Source organism: Oncorhynchus tshawytscha, linkage group LG16 (genome assembly GCF_018296145.1).
Source record: "Oncorhynchus tshawytscha isolate Ot180627B linkage group LG16, Otsh_v2.0, whole genome shotgun sequence".
Lineage (NCBI taxonomy): Eukaryota > Metazoa > Chordata > Actinopteri > Salmoniformes > Salmonidae > Oncorhynchus > Oncorhynchus tshawytscha.
This window is the reverse complement of record NC_056444.1, coordinates 9,830,883-9,845,115: the sequence shown is the minus strand read 5'-3', so window position 1 is coordinate 9,845,115 and position 14,233 is coordinate 9,830,883. Positions and strand designations below refer to the sequence as shown.

The window sequence follows — 14,233 nt, the reverse complement described above, 5'->3', positions numbered from 1 at the left end:
TTGTAAAGCTAATACATGAACAAACAGCAGTACATTAGAACATATTGAATCTCATTACTCATAATTAATCTCCTTTAATTTATTTTGAACATTAAATGAACAGAAAATATATTGAAGAAGTCGATACTTGCCTTAGACGGTAACGTAAACTGTCTACAGCAGAAAGTGTCACACACATAGTGAGGTCTGACAAACTAAAGTGATGAAATTCATGTGGAATATCTCTCATCTCATCAGTGAAGTACTTCCTAATATGTGTATGAGAAATGATTTTAAAGGAATACTACTGTATTTAATGTCCCTTTCTCGGGGTAGGACAGGTCAGCAGCATTTTGAAACGGGCCCCTGAATCACTAAGTCTGCCCCCAATAAATTGCTAAAATAAACTTTTGGCAGCAAAACCATCTCCCTCTTCCGTATCTCCTGTATCTCCTGTATCTCCTGTATCTCCCGTATCTGCTGTATCTCCTGTATCTCCTGTATCTCCCGTATCTCCTGTATCTCCAGTATCTCCTGTATCTCCTGTATCTCCCGTATCTCCAGTATCTCCAGTATCTCCTGTATCTCCTGTATCTCCTGTATCTGCTGTATCTCCTGTATCTCCTGTATCTCCTGTATCTGCTGTATCTCCTGTATCTCCATGTATCTCCCGTATCTGCTGTATCTCCTGTATCTCCTGTATCTCCTGTATCTCCTGTATCTCCAGTATCTCCTGTATCTCCTGTATCTCCTGTATCTCCTGTATCTCCTGTATCTCCTGTATCTCCTGTATCTCCTGTATCTGCTGTATCTCCTGTATCTCCTGTATCTCCAGTATCTGCTGTATCTCCTGTATCTCCCGTATCTCCAGTATCTCCAGTATCTGCTGTATCTCCCGTATCTCCAGTATCTCCAGTATCTCCTGTATCTCCTGTATCTCCTGTATCTCCTGTATCTCCTGTATCTCCCGTATCTCCTGTATCTCCTGTATCTCCTTTCCCGTATCTCCCGTATCTCCCGTATCTCCTGTATCTCCCGTATCTCCTTATCTCCTGTATCTCCTGTATCTCCTGTATCTCCTGTATCTCCCGTATCTCCTGTATCTCCTGTATCTCCCGTATCTCCTGTATCTCCTGTATCTCCCGTATCTCCTGTATCTCCTGTATCTCCTGTATCTCCTGTATCTCCTGTATCTCCAGTATCTCCAGTATCTCCTGTATCTCCTGTATCTCCAGTATCTCCCGTATCTCCTGTATCTCCTGTATCTCCCATATCTCCTGTATCTCCTGTATCTCCTGTATCTCCTGTATCTCCTGTATCTCCCGTATCTCCAGTATCTCCCGTATCTGCTGTATCTCCCTGGCTTGAATGGGAATATCTGTGGGATTTAAAAATATAGTAAAATTATGAACCCAAATCCACGATTAATTTATTCAAATATAAAAAAGAAGTTTAATTTGAGTTCGATACAAAACATATGGTTGTCACATTATGTTTCAACATGAAATACTTTAAAATAAAAGAGAGCCACACACTCTAGGAGCTCAGATGCAAAAATGTCATTTCCAACATTTCGGCAGCCAAGCTGTCTTCATCAGGGTATAATCACAAACACTGCGTGATGACTCGTTTATGTAGTGTCAAAAGACATAGGTGTCTGTAATCATGGCCAAGAGTGGCCTAATATCATTGGATAATTATCAAATATTAAAATGTCATACAAAGAACAGCATACAAACAACAAATGGATAGCAAACGATCATAAATTCATTTGACTACACAAGCTTACAAACAATTACAATGGCAAAGTCACAATAATCACAACAATGGCTTCAGATCAAAGTCTACGTTGAGACCGAAGGGCGCAAGGGTCTTTAAGTTAAAGATCCAGGCAGCCTCTCGTTTTAACAATAAATGATCAAGGTCACCCCCTCTCCTAGGGAGGGTGACATGTTCAATGCCAATATAACACAGAGACGAAATCGAGTGGCCTGCCTCCAAGAAGTGGGTCGCAACTGGGTAAGTAAAGATTTACACCTAATGGTGCTACGATGCTCTGAGATGCGTACTTTTAATTCGCGCTTGGTTTTACCCACATCATTTTTACCACAAGGACAAGTTATAAGATAAATAACTGCCTTAGTGGAGCACGTAATAACACCTTTGATTGGGATCGATTTCCCTGTTTGTGGGTGTTTGAAGGATCTACATTTATAAGTGCCATTGCATTGAGCACAGCCATTACATTTGTAATTTCAATCCAGTAGGGGCGCAAATAGATGTTGTTCTGCAATATCTTGGGGTGGTAAATCAGAGTGTACCAATTGGTCTCTGAGATTTCTGCCCTGCGAGAATACGACCAAGGGAAGGTCCGAAAACACATTACCGAGACTATCATCGGATTTTTTGAATGTGCCAATGTTTGTGAACAATTCCCTTAATTTGTTCAGAACGCTTTGAATAGCAGGTAGTTAGAACACAAGAATGCATCTTTTTGCGGGACTGATCTTGAAAAAGGTCATGTCTCGTTTTGTTTTGAATTTTCTCCATGGCAATATTCATCTGATCATTTTTGTAGCCCCTCTCCTTGAACTTTATTTGCGTCTCAGCCATATTTCTGTCGAAATCTAATTGTTTTTTGCAAATTCTTTTGATTCGACAGAATTGGCTGTAGGGCAAACTATTTTCCAAGGGAAGTGGGTGACAACTATCAGCCCTCAACAAACTGTTACGATCAGTAGGCTTCCTGTAAAGATCAGTGTATAGAACATTATCTTCACACAAGATCAGAAGATCAAGAAAACTGATTTGACGTTTGTCAGATTGCATAGTAAATCTCAAATGATCAGAACAGGAGTTAAGAAAAGCATGGAACGCCTGGAGCTGTTTTGCATCACCCCTCCATAGAACAAAAATATCATCAATATACCGTTTCCAAATAATGATGTGAGGCAAGAAAACATTTTTGAGAGGATTGAAAATAGACTGCTTCTCCATGTAACCCACATACAAATTAGCATAGTTAGGAGCCATGGGGGATCCCATAGCAGTGCCCTTCGTCTGAATAAAGAAATAATTTAGAAACATGAAATAGTTATGTGTGAGTACTATTTCAGCCAATGTTATAATGCAGGCACTGGAAGGTAGTTCATTAGGGTCACGTTGCAGAAGAAAATGTTCCATAGCTTCAATACCGCCCTCGTGTGGAATATTTGTGTATAACGACTCAACATCAAAAGTAACTAACAAGGTATTCTCAGGGAGGGGATCAAGAGATTCAAAGATAGAGATCATACTGCTGGTGTCCTTTACAAAGAAGGGGAGCTGTTCTGCGAGTGGTCTAATAAAAAAGTCAACAAAAGTAGATAGAGTTACTGCATCAATGCCCGCTACAATAGGGGCCGTTACTGCATCAATGCCCACTACAATAGGGGCCATTACTGCATCAATGCCCGCTACAATAGGGGCCGTTACTGCATCAATGCCCTCTACAATAGGGGCCGTTACTGCATCAATGCCCTCTACAATAGGGGCCGTTACTGCATCAATGCCCACTACAATAGGGGCCGTTACTGCATCAATGCCCGCTACAATAGGGCGCCCTGGAGGTTTTGTAACATTCTTGTGTAATTTCGGCAAAGTAAGTTCTGACAAACTGAAGTGTTCCAATTCAAGTTGGACAATGGCATGTGATGTACTTCCTATTCCTTATAAGTGAACAAAATTATTTGCATTTTCAAAAGAAGTAGTATAATTTTCTACTAATTATATACAGTCAAAAGTTTAGACACACCTACTCAAGGGTTCTCTCTTTTACTAGTGTCTACATTGTAGAATAATATTGAAAACATCAAAATTATGAAATAACACATATGGAATCATGTAGTAACCAAAAGTGTTAAACAAATCAAAATATATTTTATATTTGAGATTCTTCAAATTAGCCACCCTTTGCCTTGGTGACAGCCTTGCATACTCTTGGTATTCTCTCAACCAGCTTCATGAGGTAGTCACCTGGAATGCATTTCAATTAACAGGTGTGCCTTGTTAAAAGTTAATTTGTGGAATTTCTTTCCTTCTTAATGCGTTTCAGCCAAACAGTTGTGTTGTGACAAGGTAGGGATGGTATACAGAAGATGGTCTTTCACCAAATAGGGCTAAGCCCATCATTTTCTTTTCTTCCAATTTTAAATTGAACCTTTATTTAACTTGGCAAGTCAGTTAAGAACAAACTATTATTTACAATGACTGCCTAACCCGGCCAAAGCTGGGCCAATTGTGCGCCGCCATATGAGACTCCCAATCACGGCCGGACGTGAAACAGCCTGGAATCAAACCAGGGACTGTAGTGACGCCTCTTGCACTGAGATGCATTTATTATTATTTCTTGCTTCACAGAAGTACAGTCCTCCATCAACAGTCACATTGAGGGTGTAACTCTGTCCAGATGCTACCTGTGTTGGTTTATCTCCACTGATCTGGAACCAGGTGAAGGTTGTCACAGGAGGGTTGGCTGTACTGCTGCAGGTCAGATTAACACAGCTGCCCACTGATACTGGATCAGATGGACTGATGGAGGCCGAGGTGTCCTTAGGAGAGACTGAGGGAGAGGGGTTCATTTAGAATGTATCTGGATATGGTATATTGAATAGTCTCATCAAAACCACTCTATTACAATCATCAGTGAAAACATGATAGAATGATCTATTCTTCAGGAACCGGTTACTAAATCTTACATGAAACGTTAAGCATCATGTTATGTTCAGTTGTCTTGTTACTTGCCCCTACTGGGTAGACTGAGGTACAAGTGATGTTCTTCTCATGATGAAGATATGACGGAGTGAAGGTCACCGTGGAGAGAACTGATTTGGTTTGGTCTGAACTCTCCTGCAGTTGGTTCTCAGTTGTGAACTGTTTTGGGAGAGTCCATGTCAGCTCAGGGGGGTGTTCGGGACAGGGAGCGACAGCAGAGCAGTTCAAACTGACAGGGGTCCCTTCCTTCACCTCACCTGAGACAGTAATGATGGGAATGGGAGGCAAATCAGTAATACATTGCAGATAAAGATATTTTACACTAATAGTTAAACTGTCCACTTGTTATACTCTTATCTTTGATGAAAGGAATATAAACAGGGAAAAAAAGTTGGTTAAAAGTTAATTAGTCTCTTACCTCTGACATCTATAGAAACAGACTTATCAAGGTCTGTTGCACGGAATGGTTGACTCTCAATCCTGAAGTAGTATTTATCAGAGTAACTGGTGGTTACATTGAAGAAGACTGTGGTGCAGTTCTTCTGGGACATGTTTCCAGTTATCTCCCCTTGATATGTCTGTTGCACGGAATGGTCTCAATCCTGAAGTAGTTAATTATGTAACTGGTTGACACTGTTGACCGGATGCAACATAAAGACAACATCAGGGAGGTTCTGATGTTTTTTCACAGTCCAATGATGTGTAGTAACCTAGATGACTGACAGGGGCCTCTGTTTGGAAATGCACAGCCATCTTGTTACTCCTCCTCAGGGTAAAACAGATGTTGGAAGATGAACATGCATTTATTAATGTCTATATTTGTTTTAGTATATTCTATTACAGACACCTTAATGCAGACTTTTAAATTATATTTTGTGACCTGCAACACTTCTCAGTAGAGAGACACTGCCGTTTCTCCAGCCAATGATTGCATCTTGAAACTCACTAAACCTGTATTATCCAATAAAGCTCAACTTCATCTTTGAGTCAGAGTTTTTGTTTTTCAGTTCAGACCAAATATGAGAAACTAGATGATGTGGAACAATTTGAGGAACCACTGCACAAAACAGAGACACACCTCCTCCAGTGTAAAATCAGATCCTTGGAAGATAAAATGCATTTATGAATGTCTTTTGTTTTTCGGAAGGAAGTCAGCAGAACCTTAATGCAAACTTTTAAATTATATTTTGAATATCTGCAAACTTCACCATGCAGACTGTTGAGAGAAAAATAAACTACCTGGACTTATGGATCATCAACTGAGAATGATGCATATAACAGACTTGTACACAAATTCAACAGACCTTAATACCCTGCTACATGGGGATAGTATGCATCCCCTTCCACTCAGGAATGGTCTACTGTACAGCCAGTTATGCAGGGTTAAACAAATCTGTGGCAAACAGTCAGATTTTGACAGCAATACTAAGAAAATGAAAAATACATTTAAATTCAGAGGCTACATGGAAAAAACTCTTGATGCTGCAACGATGAAAATATCTCAAAAACCACGAGAGGAAATGCTAAAAACTAAACCAAAGAAGAAAAATAAATCTTTTGCATTAAGTACACCAAGTGTTCAGAGAAAATGAAAGCAATCCTGAAGAAGCACTGGCATATTCTGCAGTCAGACTATAGAATGGCAAACCTCTTCAAGGACCCCCCACTGGTGGTCTATAAGTGTGGTCGCAATATTGAGGATAGCTTAGTGAGATCTGACCTGCCCCCTGAGCCCACTCAGACACTCTTGACACACAATCCAATTTGGAAATACCAATGTGGCTCATGCTCAGTGCAATAGCACTACAGAAACATCCTTCTTCAGACACCCACATACAGGTGGAAACATCCCTGTTAGGGGTATCATCTCTTGCAAGATAAAGGGAGTAATCTGTCTCATCACATGTCCATGTGGAAAAACCTACGTAGGACAACCGAAAAGACAATTAAAACAATGCATAGCTGACCAATGTAACGTGTGTCGTCATCTGATGAGGAATCGGACCAAAGAGCAGCGTGGTAAGTGTTCATGACCTTTATTTAACTGAACACTGAAACAAAGTGCAAACTGAAACAGTCCTGTCAGGTGCAGAAAACACTAAACAGAAAACAACTACCCACAAAACATAGGTGGGAAAAAGCTACCTAAGTATGTTCCCAATCAGAGACAACGATAGTCAGCTGTCCCTGATTGAGAACCATACCCGGCCAAAACAAAGAAATACAAAACATAGAGAAAGGAACATAGAATGCCCACCCAAATCACACCCTAACAAAACCAAAATAGAGACATAAAAAGCTCTCTAAGGTCAGTGACAACCACCGCAGCTCAATCAGGTGTAATAACACTGACTATCCAGTAGCAGCTCACTTTGTTGAAGCTAACCATCCCATCTCCTCACTCAAAAACACACCCATATACACACGCATTGAGCATGTTGGCCTACCAAGGAGAGGAGGTATTTAAAAACATTGACCCCTACTGTCTTAATATTGACTTTGATCTCAGGCCCTTCTTATGAACAATTAGTTTTTGAAGAAGTCTTATAAATGAATGTATTCTTTCTACAGTTTATCAGCGTAGAACCAATATGTTCCCCCTGTTGATGATGCTTATTATGCATTATTGATGAACCAAAAGATTACATGTAACAACATTTTATGAAATTGGAAACAATTAAATACATGTGAAATTAAATTAAACAATAATGTGTGTTGATGCTAATCTTATGCTAATTTTAATGATAACAATAGGCTAATATTTTCAATATGATGTAAACTATTGTCTTTTCACAGTTTCACTCAATTCACTCTAATTAACCTCATAATTGTGACACAACCCTTATGATTGTCATTGTTGCACTAATTGCACTGTTTGTCTACATAACCTGGTTCAAGCATACTAAGATTGAATCCTACGACACTGGCTCGGACGCTCGTCGGATGTGGCAGGGCTTGCTTACTATTATCGACTACAAAGGGATCCCACTGGTCAACATTCACAAGGCCGCAGGGCCAGAAGGATTACCAGGATGTGTACTCTGAGCATAAGCTGACCAACTGGCAAGTGTCTTCACTGATATTTTCAAACTGTCCCTGGTCGAGTCTGTAATACCTACATTTTTCAAGCAGACCACCGTATTCCCTGCGCCAAAGAACACCAAGTCAACCTGCCTAAATGACTACCAACCCATAGTACTCATGTCTGTAGCCAGGCTGGTCTTGGCTCACATCAACACCATCATCCCAGAAACACTAAACACTAGATCCACTCCAATTTGCATACCACCCCAACAGATCCACAGATGACGCAATCTCTATTGCATTCAAAATGCCCTTTCCTACTCGGACAAAAGGAACACCTACGTGAGAATGTTGTTCATTGACTACAGCTCAGCGTTTTAACTTTATTTACTTTAACAAGGTAGGCTAGTTGAGAACAAGTTCTCATTTGCAACTGCGACCTGGCCAAGATAAAGCATAGCAATTCGACACATACAACAACACAGAGTTACACATGGAATAAACAAAACATACAGTCAATAATACAGTAGAACAAAAGAAAAAAAGTATATATACAGTGAGTGCAAATGAGGTAAGTTAAGGAAATAAATAGGTTATGGTGGCGAAGTAATTACAATATAGCAATTAAACACTGGAACGGTAGATTGGCACAAGATGAATGTGCAGGTAGAGATACTGGGGTGCAAAGGAGCAAAATAAATAAATAAATAAATACAGTATGGGGATGAGATAGGTAGATAGATGGGCTGTTTACAGATCTATGTACAGGTGCAGTGATCTGTAAGCTGCTCTGACAGCTGGTGCTTAAAGCTAGTGAGGGAGATGAGAGGGAGATGAGAGTCTCCAGCTTCAGAGATTTTTGCAATTCGTTCCAGTCATGGGCAGTAGATAACTGGAAGGAAAGACAACCAAAGGAGTAATTGGCTTTGGGGGTGACCAGTGAGATATACCTGCTGGAGCGCATGCTACGAGTGGATGCTGCTATGGTGACCAGTGAGCTGAGATAAGGCGGGGCTTTACCTAGCAGAGACTTGTAGATAACCTGTAGCCAGTGTGTGTATGGGGCTTTGGTGACAAAACGGATGGCACTGTGATAGACTGCATCCAGTTTGTTGAGTAGAGTGTTGGAGGCTATTTTATAGATGACATCACCGAAGTCGAGGATCGGTAGGATGGTCAGTTTTACGGGGGTATGTTTGGCAGCATGAGTGAAGGATGCGTCACTATATATAGGAAGCCGATTCTAGATTAATTTTGGATTGGAGATACTTAATGTGAGTCTGGAAGGAGAGTTTACAGTCTAACCAGACACCCAGGTGTTTATAGTTGTCCAGGTGGGAACAAAGTGATCTGGAGATGCTAAAACAAACAAGAGAACTACATAGAGATTGTATGACAGAGATATTGACAGCAAGATTGACAGAGAGATTGAGCTCTAGAGGAAACAACTGGGTTTTCAAACCAAGGGAAAGGGGATGTGATAGGTTAATGGAAATAGGAGGTGTGTCTACTGACTGATGATTGAATGGTGACTGATTGGGGAATGATGATTGCCACCTGTGAGGAGGGGAGAATGAGAGAAAAGACACAGGATACACACACACACCCAGGATATCTGTATCTGTAACACATACACTTACTGGTGGAGTAGCTGAACTCACACAACACATTGCATTGAACTCTCCCCATATCAAATACACGATGTCCTTCAGTTGTAAAGCTAATACATGAACAAACAGCAGTACATTAGAACATATTGAATCTCATTTCTCATAATTAATTTCCTTTCAATTATTTTGAACATTAAAATTAAGAGAAAATATAGTGAAGAAGTCGATACTTGCCTTAGACGGTAACGTAAACTGTCTACAGCAGAAACTGTTACACACATAGTGAGGTCTGACAAACTAAAGTGCTGAAATTCATGTGGCACATCTCACATCTCAACAGTGAAGTACTTCCTAATATGTGTAGGAGAAATTATTTTCAAACAATTCTTCAGTATTTATTGTTCCTTTCTCGGGGTAGGACAGGTCAGCAGTATTTTGAAACTGGCCCCCAAATCACTAAGTCCGCCCCCGACACATTGTTAAATAGAACAATTACTATCTTGAGCCGTTCTGTAGTCCAGCCCTGCACCTAACCTGCTACCAAAATCACTTCTTATTGAAGTGGCGTGAAAATAATGACCCGAGACCACGACCAACAGGTACTGGGAGGCAAGTTGGACATGGGCTCACTCTACAACGGTCAAGTCTAGTTGGGATAAAGCTTTTGTAAAGTTAACGTCAAATTCTTTTAGCATTTGAGCTAATCCTAACACTTTTCCATTCCTTGATCTAATTATCATAACCTGCTACGTTAATTCTCCTAACCTGCAGCCTAATACTCCTAATCTTGCAAGAAAACTAAATTTGGACAAATCACTCTTCGACCTTCCCAAGGCCTTCTGGGAGAGGGAGACCCAGGAGCTGAGGGCGTACTTTACCCAGCAGGTGGGAGCCGACCTCCCCCAACAGGTGGAGGGAGAGCTGAAGGCTCTGGAGGACAAGATCAGGAATTGAGAGGTGAAAGGACCAGATGGTTAAGAGAGAGAAGAGAAAGTATTGACTATTGGACATTATACTACGCTGATGCTGCTATATGGTGGGATTGGGGATATGGGGGGACTGACAAAAGAGGGACTAACAAGCTCATTGCAGTTATGTGGAAACTGCTTTGCCTGTATGTGGATAAAATGTATGAAATTACAATTAAATGACGTGTCTGCATGTAGTTCAGATCATCTCTTGCAAGATAAAGGGAGTAATCTATCTCATCACATGTTCATGTGGAAAGCCAACTCATTACAAACAAAAAAACAATTAAAACAATGCATAGCTGTAAGAACACTGATTATCTAGTAGCAGCTCACTTTGTTGAAGCTAACCATCCCATCTCCTCCCTCAAATACACAGGTATTGAGCATGTTGCTCTACCAAGGAGAGGAGGTAACATGGAGATCCTACTACAACAGAGGGAGGCCTACTGGATTTCCTATTTAAAAACATTGACCCCTAGTGGTAGGAATACTGACTTTGATCTCTGGCCCTTTTTATGAACAATTATTTTTTGAACAAGTCTTATAAATGGATCTATTCTTTCTACATCTTATCAGCGTAGAACCAATATGTTCCCCCTGTTGATGATGCTTATTATGCATTATGGATGAACCAAAAGATTACATGTAACAACATTTTAAATATATTAAATATATGTGAAATTATATTAAACAATAATGTATGTTGATGCTAATCTTATACTAATGTTAATGATAACAACAGGCTAATATAGTCAATATGATGTAAACTATCATTTTAACAGTTTCACTCAATTCACTCTAATTAACCTCATCATTGTGACACAACCCTCATGATTGTCATTGGTTGCACTAATTGCACTGTTCGTCTACATAACCTGGTTCAAGCATTCATGATTTTACCCTGAAGAAGGAAAAGTGATGCCGAAACGTTGGTGTATTACCCAATAAATGACTGGGAGTTTATATATATATATAGAGTGTGCAACTCTCTTTGTTTTTATAGCTTACAGTGTATTCACCGTTAGTCAGCACCTCTACACTAAGTCATTTTCTCTGGGTGTGCTCCAGATAATGCTTTTTATATCACCTGAACAAAACAAATAAAAAATAAACATGTGAAGATATTAAAGTCAGTGACATGAAACAGTATTTCCCCGGTTTCTGATTTTCTCTATTTTAGAGTTGTTTTAATACTAAATGTTATCAGATGTTCAACCAAAACCTAATATTAGATCAAGGGAACCTGAGTTTAAATGTTTTTTATTGTAATTTATTTTATTCATTTAATTAACGAAGTTATGCAACACCCAATACCCCTGTGTGAAAAAGTAATTGACCCCTTACACTCACTAACTGGTTGTGCCACCATTCCAAAACACACAATCTACAGAAAATGTATAAAAAGCAACAAATGTAAAGTTTTGTAATGGCCTAGTCAAAGTCCAGACCTAATCCCAAGTGAGACATTGTGACAGTTCATGCTTGAAAACCCACAAATGTCGCTGAGTTATAGCAGTTCTACATGGGAGAGTGGTCCAAAATTCCTCCACAGCAACATGAGAGACTGATCAACAACTACAGGAAGCATTTGGTTGGAGTCATTTCAGCTGAAGGAGGCACAACCAGTTATTGAGTGTAAGGGGGCAATTACTTTTTCACACGGGGACATTGGGTGTTGCATAACTTTGTTTAAGAAATAAATGAAATAAGTATGTAAATGTTGTGTTATTTGTTCATTCAGGTTCCATTTATCTAATATCAGCTTTAGATTGAATATCTGATATAAAATCAAACATTTACTTTAAAACAAGGAAAAGTAGAAACATTTGAAAGGGGAAAAAACGTTTCACGGCCCAGTTTGAATCCAGACTATTAAATGCAAATCAAATTAACTTTAATTTATTTATTAACATATCATGATTTCTGTTATTCAGCTGATTCTAAAGTGTTGTTGTGTGAATAAGAAGCAATGAGAAAAACATGGTCTAGGAAAAGCTCATAGAGAACAAAACCTAGGAAGAAACCTAGAAAGGAACAAGGCATTGGGGTGGCATCCTTAATTTGAATTATAACAGAACATGGCCAAGATTTCAAATGTTCATAAATGACCATATGGTTCAATAATAATAAGGCATTTAACAGTTGAAACTGGAGCAGCAGCACGGTCAGGTGGACTTTTTAAGTCATTATGTCAGGTAGTTAATGGTCATATTCCTCCGACAAGAGAGAGAAGCATATGTTGTTGGGGTGGCCAGTCCTCATTCTGGCTGTTTTATAACAGAAATGGCCAAGATGTTCAAATGTTCATAAATGACCAGCATGGTCCAATAATAATTGGCAGTTCAGTTGAAACTGGAGCAGATTGAATGTCAAGTTGAAACTAAGCATGGCCAACTGGGGAAAGCAAGAGTCATCATGTCAAAATGGTCCTCCACAGCAAGTTGAAAAAAGCATGTTGGACTGGGGACAGCAGGAGTTTTCAGGTAGTCCTGGAGCTAATTTCAGCTGAAGGAGAGAAAGAACCAGTTAGTGGAGAGAATTAGAAGATTCACACAGGACACCGAATAGGACAGGAGAAGTACTCAGATATAACAAACTGACCCCAGCCCCCGACACATAAACTACTGCAGCATAAATAAACTGCACTAATCAGGAATTAACTTTACACTTTTCTACACAATTAAAAAGCTGGAATATAGAGCATCCCATAACATATCATGACTTGTGGTTATTCCTTTATCTCTGATTCATAACTAGTTGTTGTTGTGTGTAAGACTCACCTGATATAAAGAGGCCAATGAGAAAAAACATGTTCTCAGGACAAGCCATGTGAGAACTCACACACCACTGATCACCTGAAACAGTACAAACATTCACGTCCTGGTAGAGTAGGTCACATGACACATATTGTATCATATTGAAGCTTTAGTCCATAGTCACATAGGTTCTTCAGTTCTTCATGAACTAACAGCCGTACATTGAACATTTTGAATGTCATTACTTGTAATTCATTTCCTTAATTTAGTTTGAACATTAAAATATAAAGATAAGATAGTGAAGTAGTTGACACTTGCCTTACACTGATGTAAACGGTCCACAGGAGAGACTGTCACACACACATAGTGTGTTCTGACAAACTAAAATGCTGAAATTCATGTGGCACATCTCACATCTCATCAGTGACATACTTCCTAATAAGTGCATTTATATGACAGGATGTTGAATAGTCTATGTGATGGGTGTCAACATCAGTTGTGAAAACATTGTATGCTAATTGAAGTGTACAGAACATTGTAATTTTCTAATGAACCTTCTACTCCAGAACAATTAGTTTCAGTCACTTGAAACATTGCAGAGTTGGCCTGATCCATGTTTCACCAGTTTCAAATGAAATGGGCCCCAGCTGCCCACTGACTAATTCTAAACACAAAGTGTGTGTCAGCCACTGACTCAACAGCATTATATGGCCTATATACATTTCATTACTGCCAGAAATGAAACACTTATACACAATATATTTTTCATTGTGGGATAATAATATTCATTGCAGTTAATGTATGTGTGGTGGGTAAATAACCCTTTTAGGGGGAAGGGGACCCCTTTACAGCATTTTGTTACAGGCCCCCAAGTAGTCAAGTCCTCCCTTGATACAACAATGGAAACGTTCTGCAACATAACCATCTCCCTCTCCTCTATCTCACAGGCTTGAATGGGAATTTGTGTGAGATTTTTTTTTCTGTAGCTTCATCATCAACCAAAATCCATCCAACTTGATCAATTAAATTTGAGTTCAGTAAAAGATACCCGGTTCTGACATTATCTTTCAGCATGGAAAACAGACTTTGTCAGAAACAGAGTAACTATAATTGTAGCTGATGGATTATCACACACTTCCAC

At 39.5% G+C, this 14,233-nt stretch overlaps 2 protein-coding genes across 2 annotated transcripts in view; both read right to left on the bottom strand.

Annotated features, from left to right (window-relative positions):
- The window catches only part of LOC112215288 (sialic acid-binding Ig-like lectin 7), an 18,664-nt gene extending 5,468 nt beyond the window's left edge, over positions 1-13,196 (bottom strand). The window contains exon 1 of the mRNA XM_042298750.1: positions 13,117-13,196. Within this exon, the coding sequence (XP_042154684.1) occupies positions 13,117-13,165 (49 nt within the window). The 5' untranslated portion in view covers positions 13,166-13,196. The remainder of the gene's footprint in view (positions 1-13,116) is intronic.
- On the bottom strand, positions 4,288-5,301 carry LOC121839591 (vascular cell adhesion protein 1-like). Its single transcript, XM_042298753.1, has 3 exons — positions 5,150-5,301; positions 4,716-4,988; positions 4,288-4,579 (listed from the first exon to the last, which is right to left on the bottom strand). The coding sequence occupies exons 1-3, from the start codon at positions 5,280-5,282 to the stop codon at positions 4,311-4,313; spliced, it is 675 nt and encodes a 224-aa protein (XP_042154687.1). The 5' UTR covers positions 5,283-5,301; the 3' UTR covers positions 4,288-4,310.
- Positions 13,197-14,233: the final 1,037 nt, after the last annotated feature.

Coding starts and splice junctions, on each gene's coding strand:
- LOC121839591 (XM_042298753.1), bottom strand. CDS start 5,282: ATGTCCCAGAAGAACTGCACCACAGTCTTCTTCAATGTAACCACCAGT. Junction 4,989..5,149: donor TGTTTCTATAGATGTCAGAG/GTAAGAGACTAA, acceptor TTACTGTCTCAG/GTGAGGTGAAGGAAGGGACC. Junction 4,580..4,715: donor CATGATGCTTAACGTTTCAT/GTAAGATTTAGT, acceptor CCTCTCCCTCAG/TCTCTCCTAAGGACACCTCG.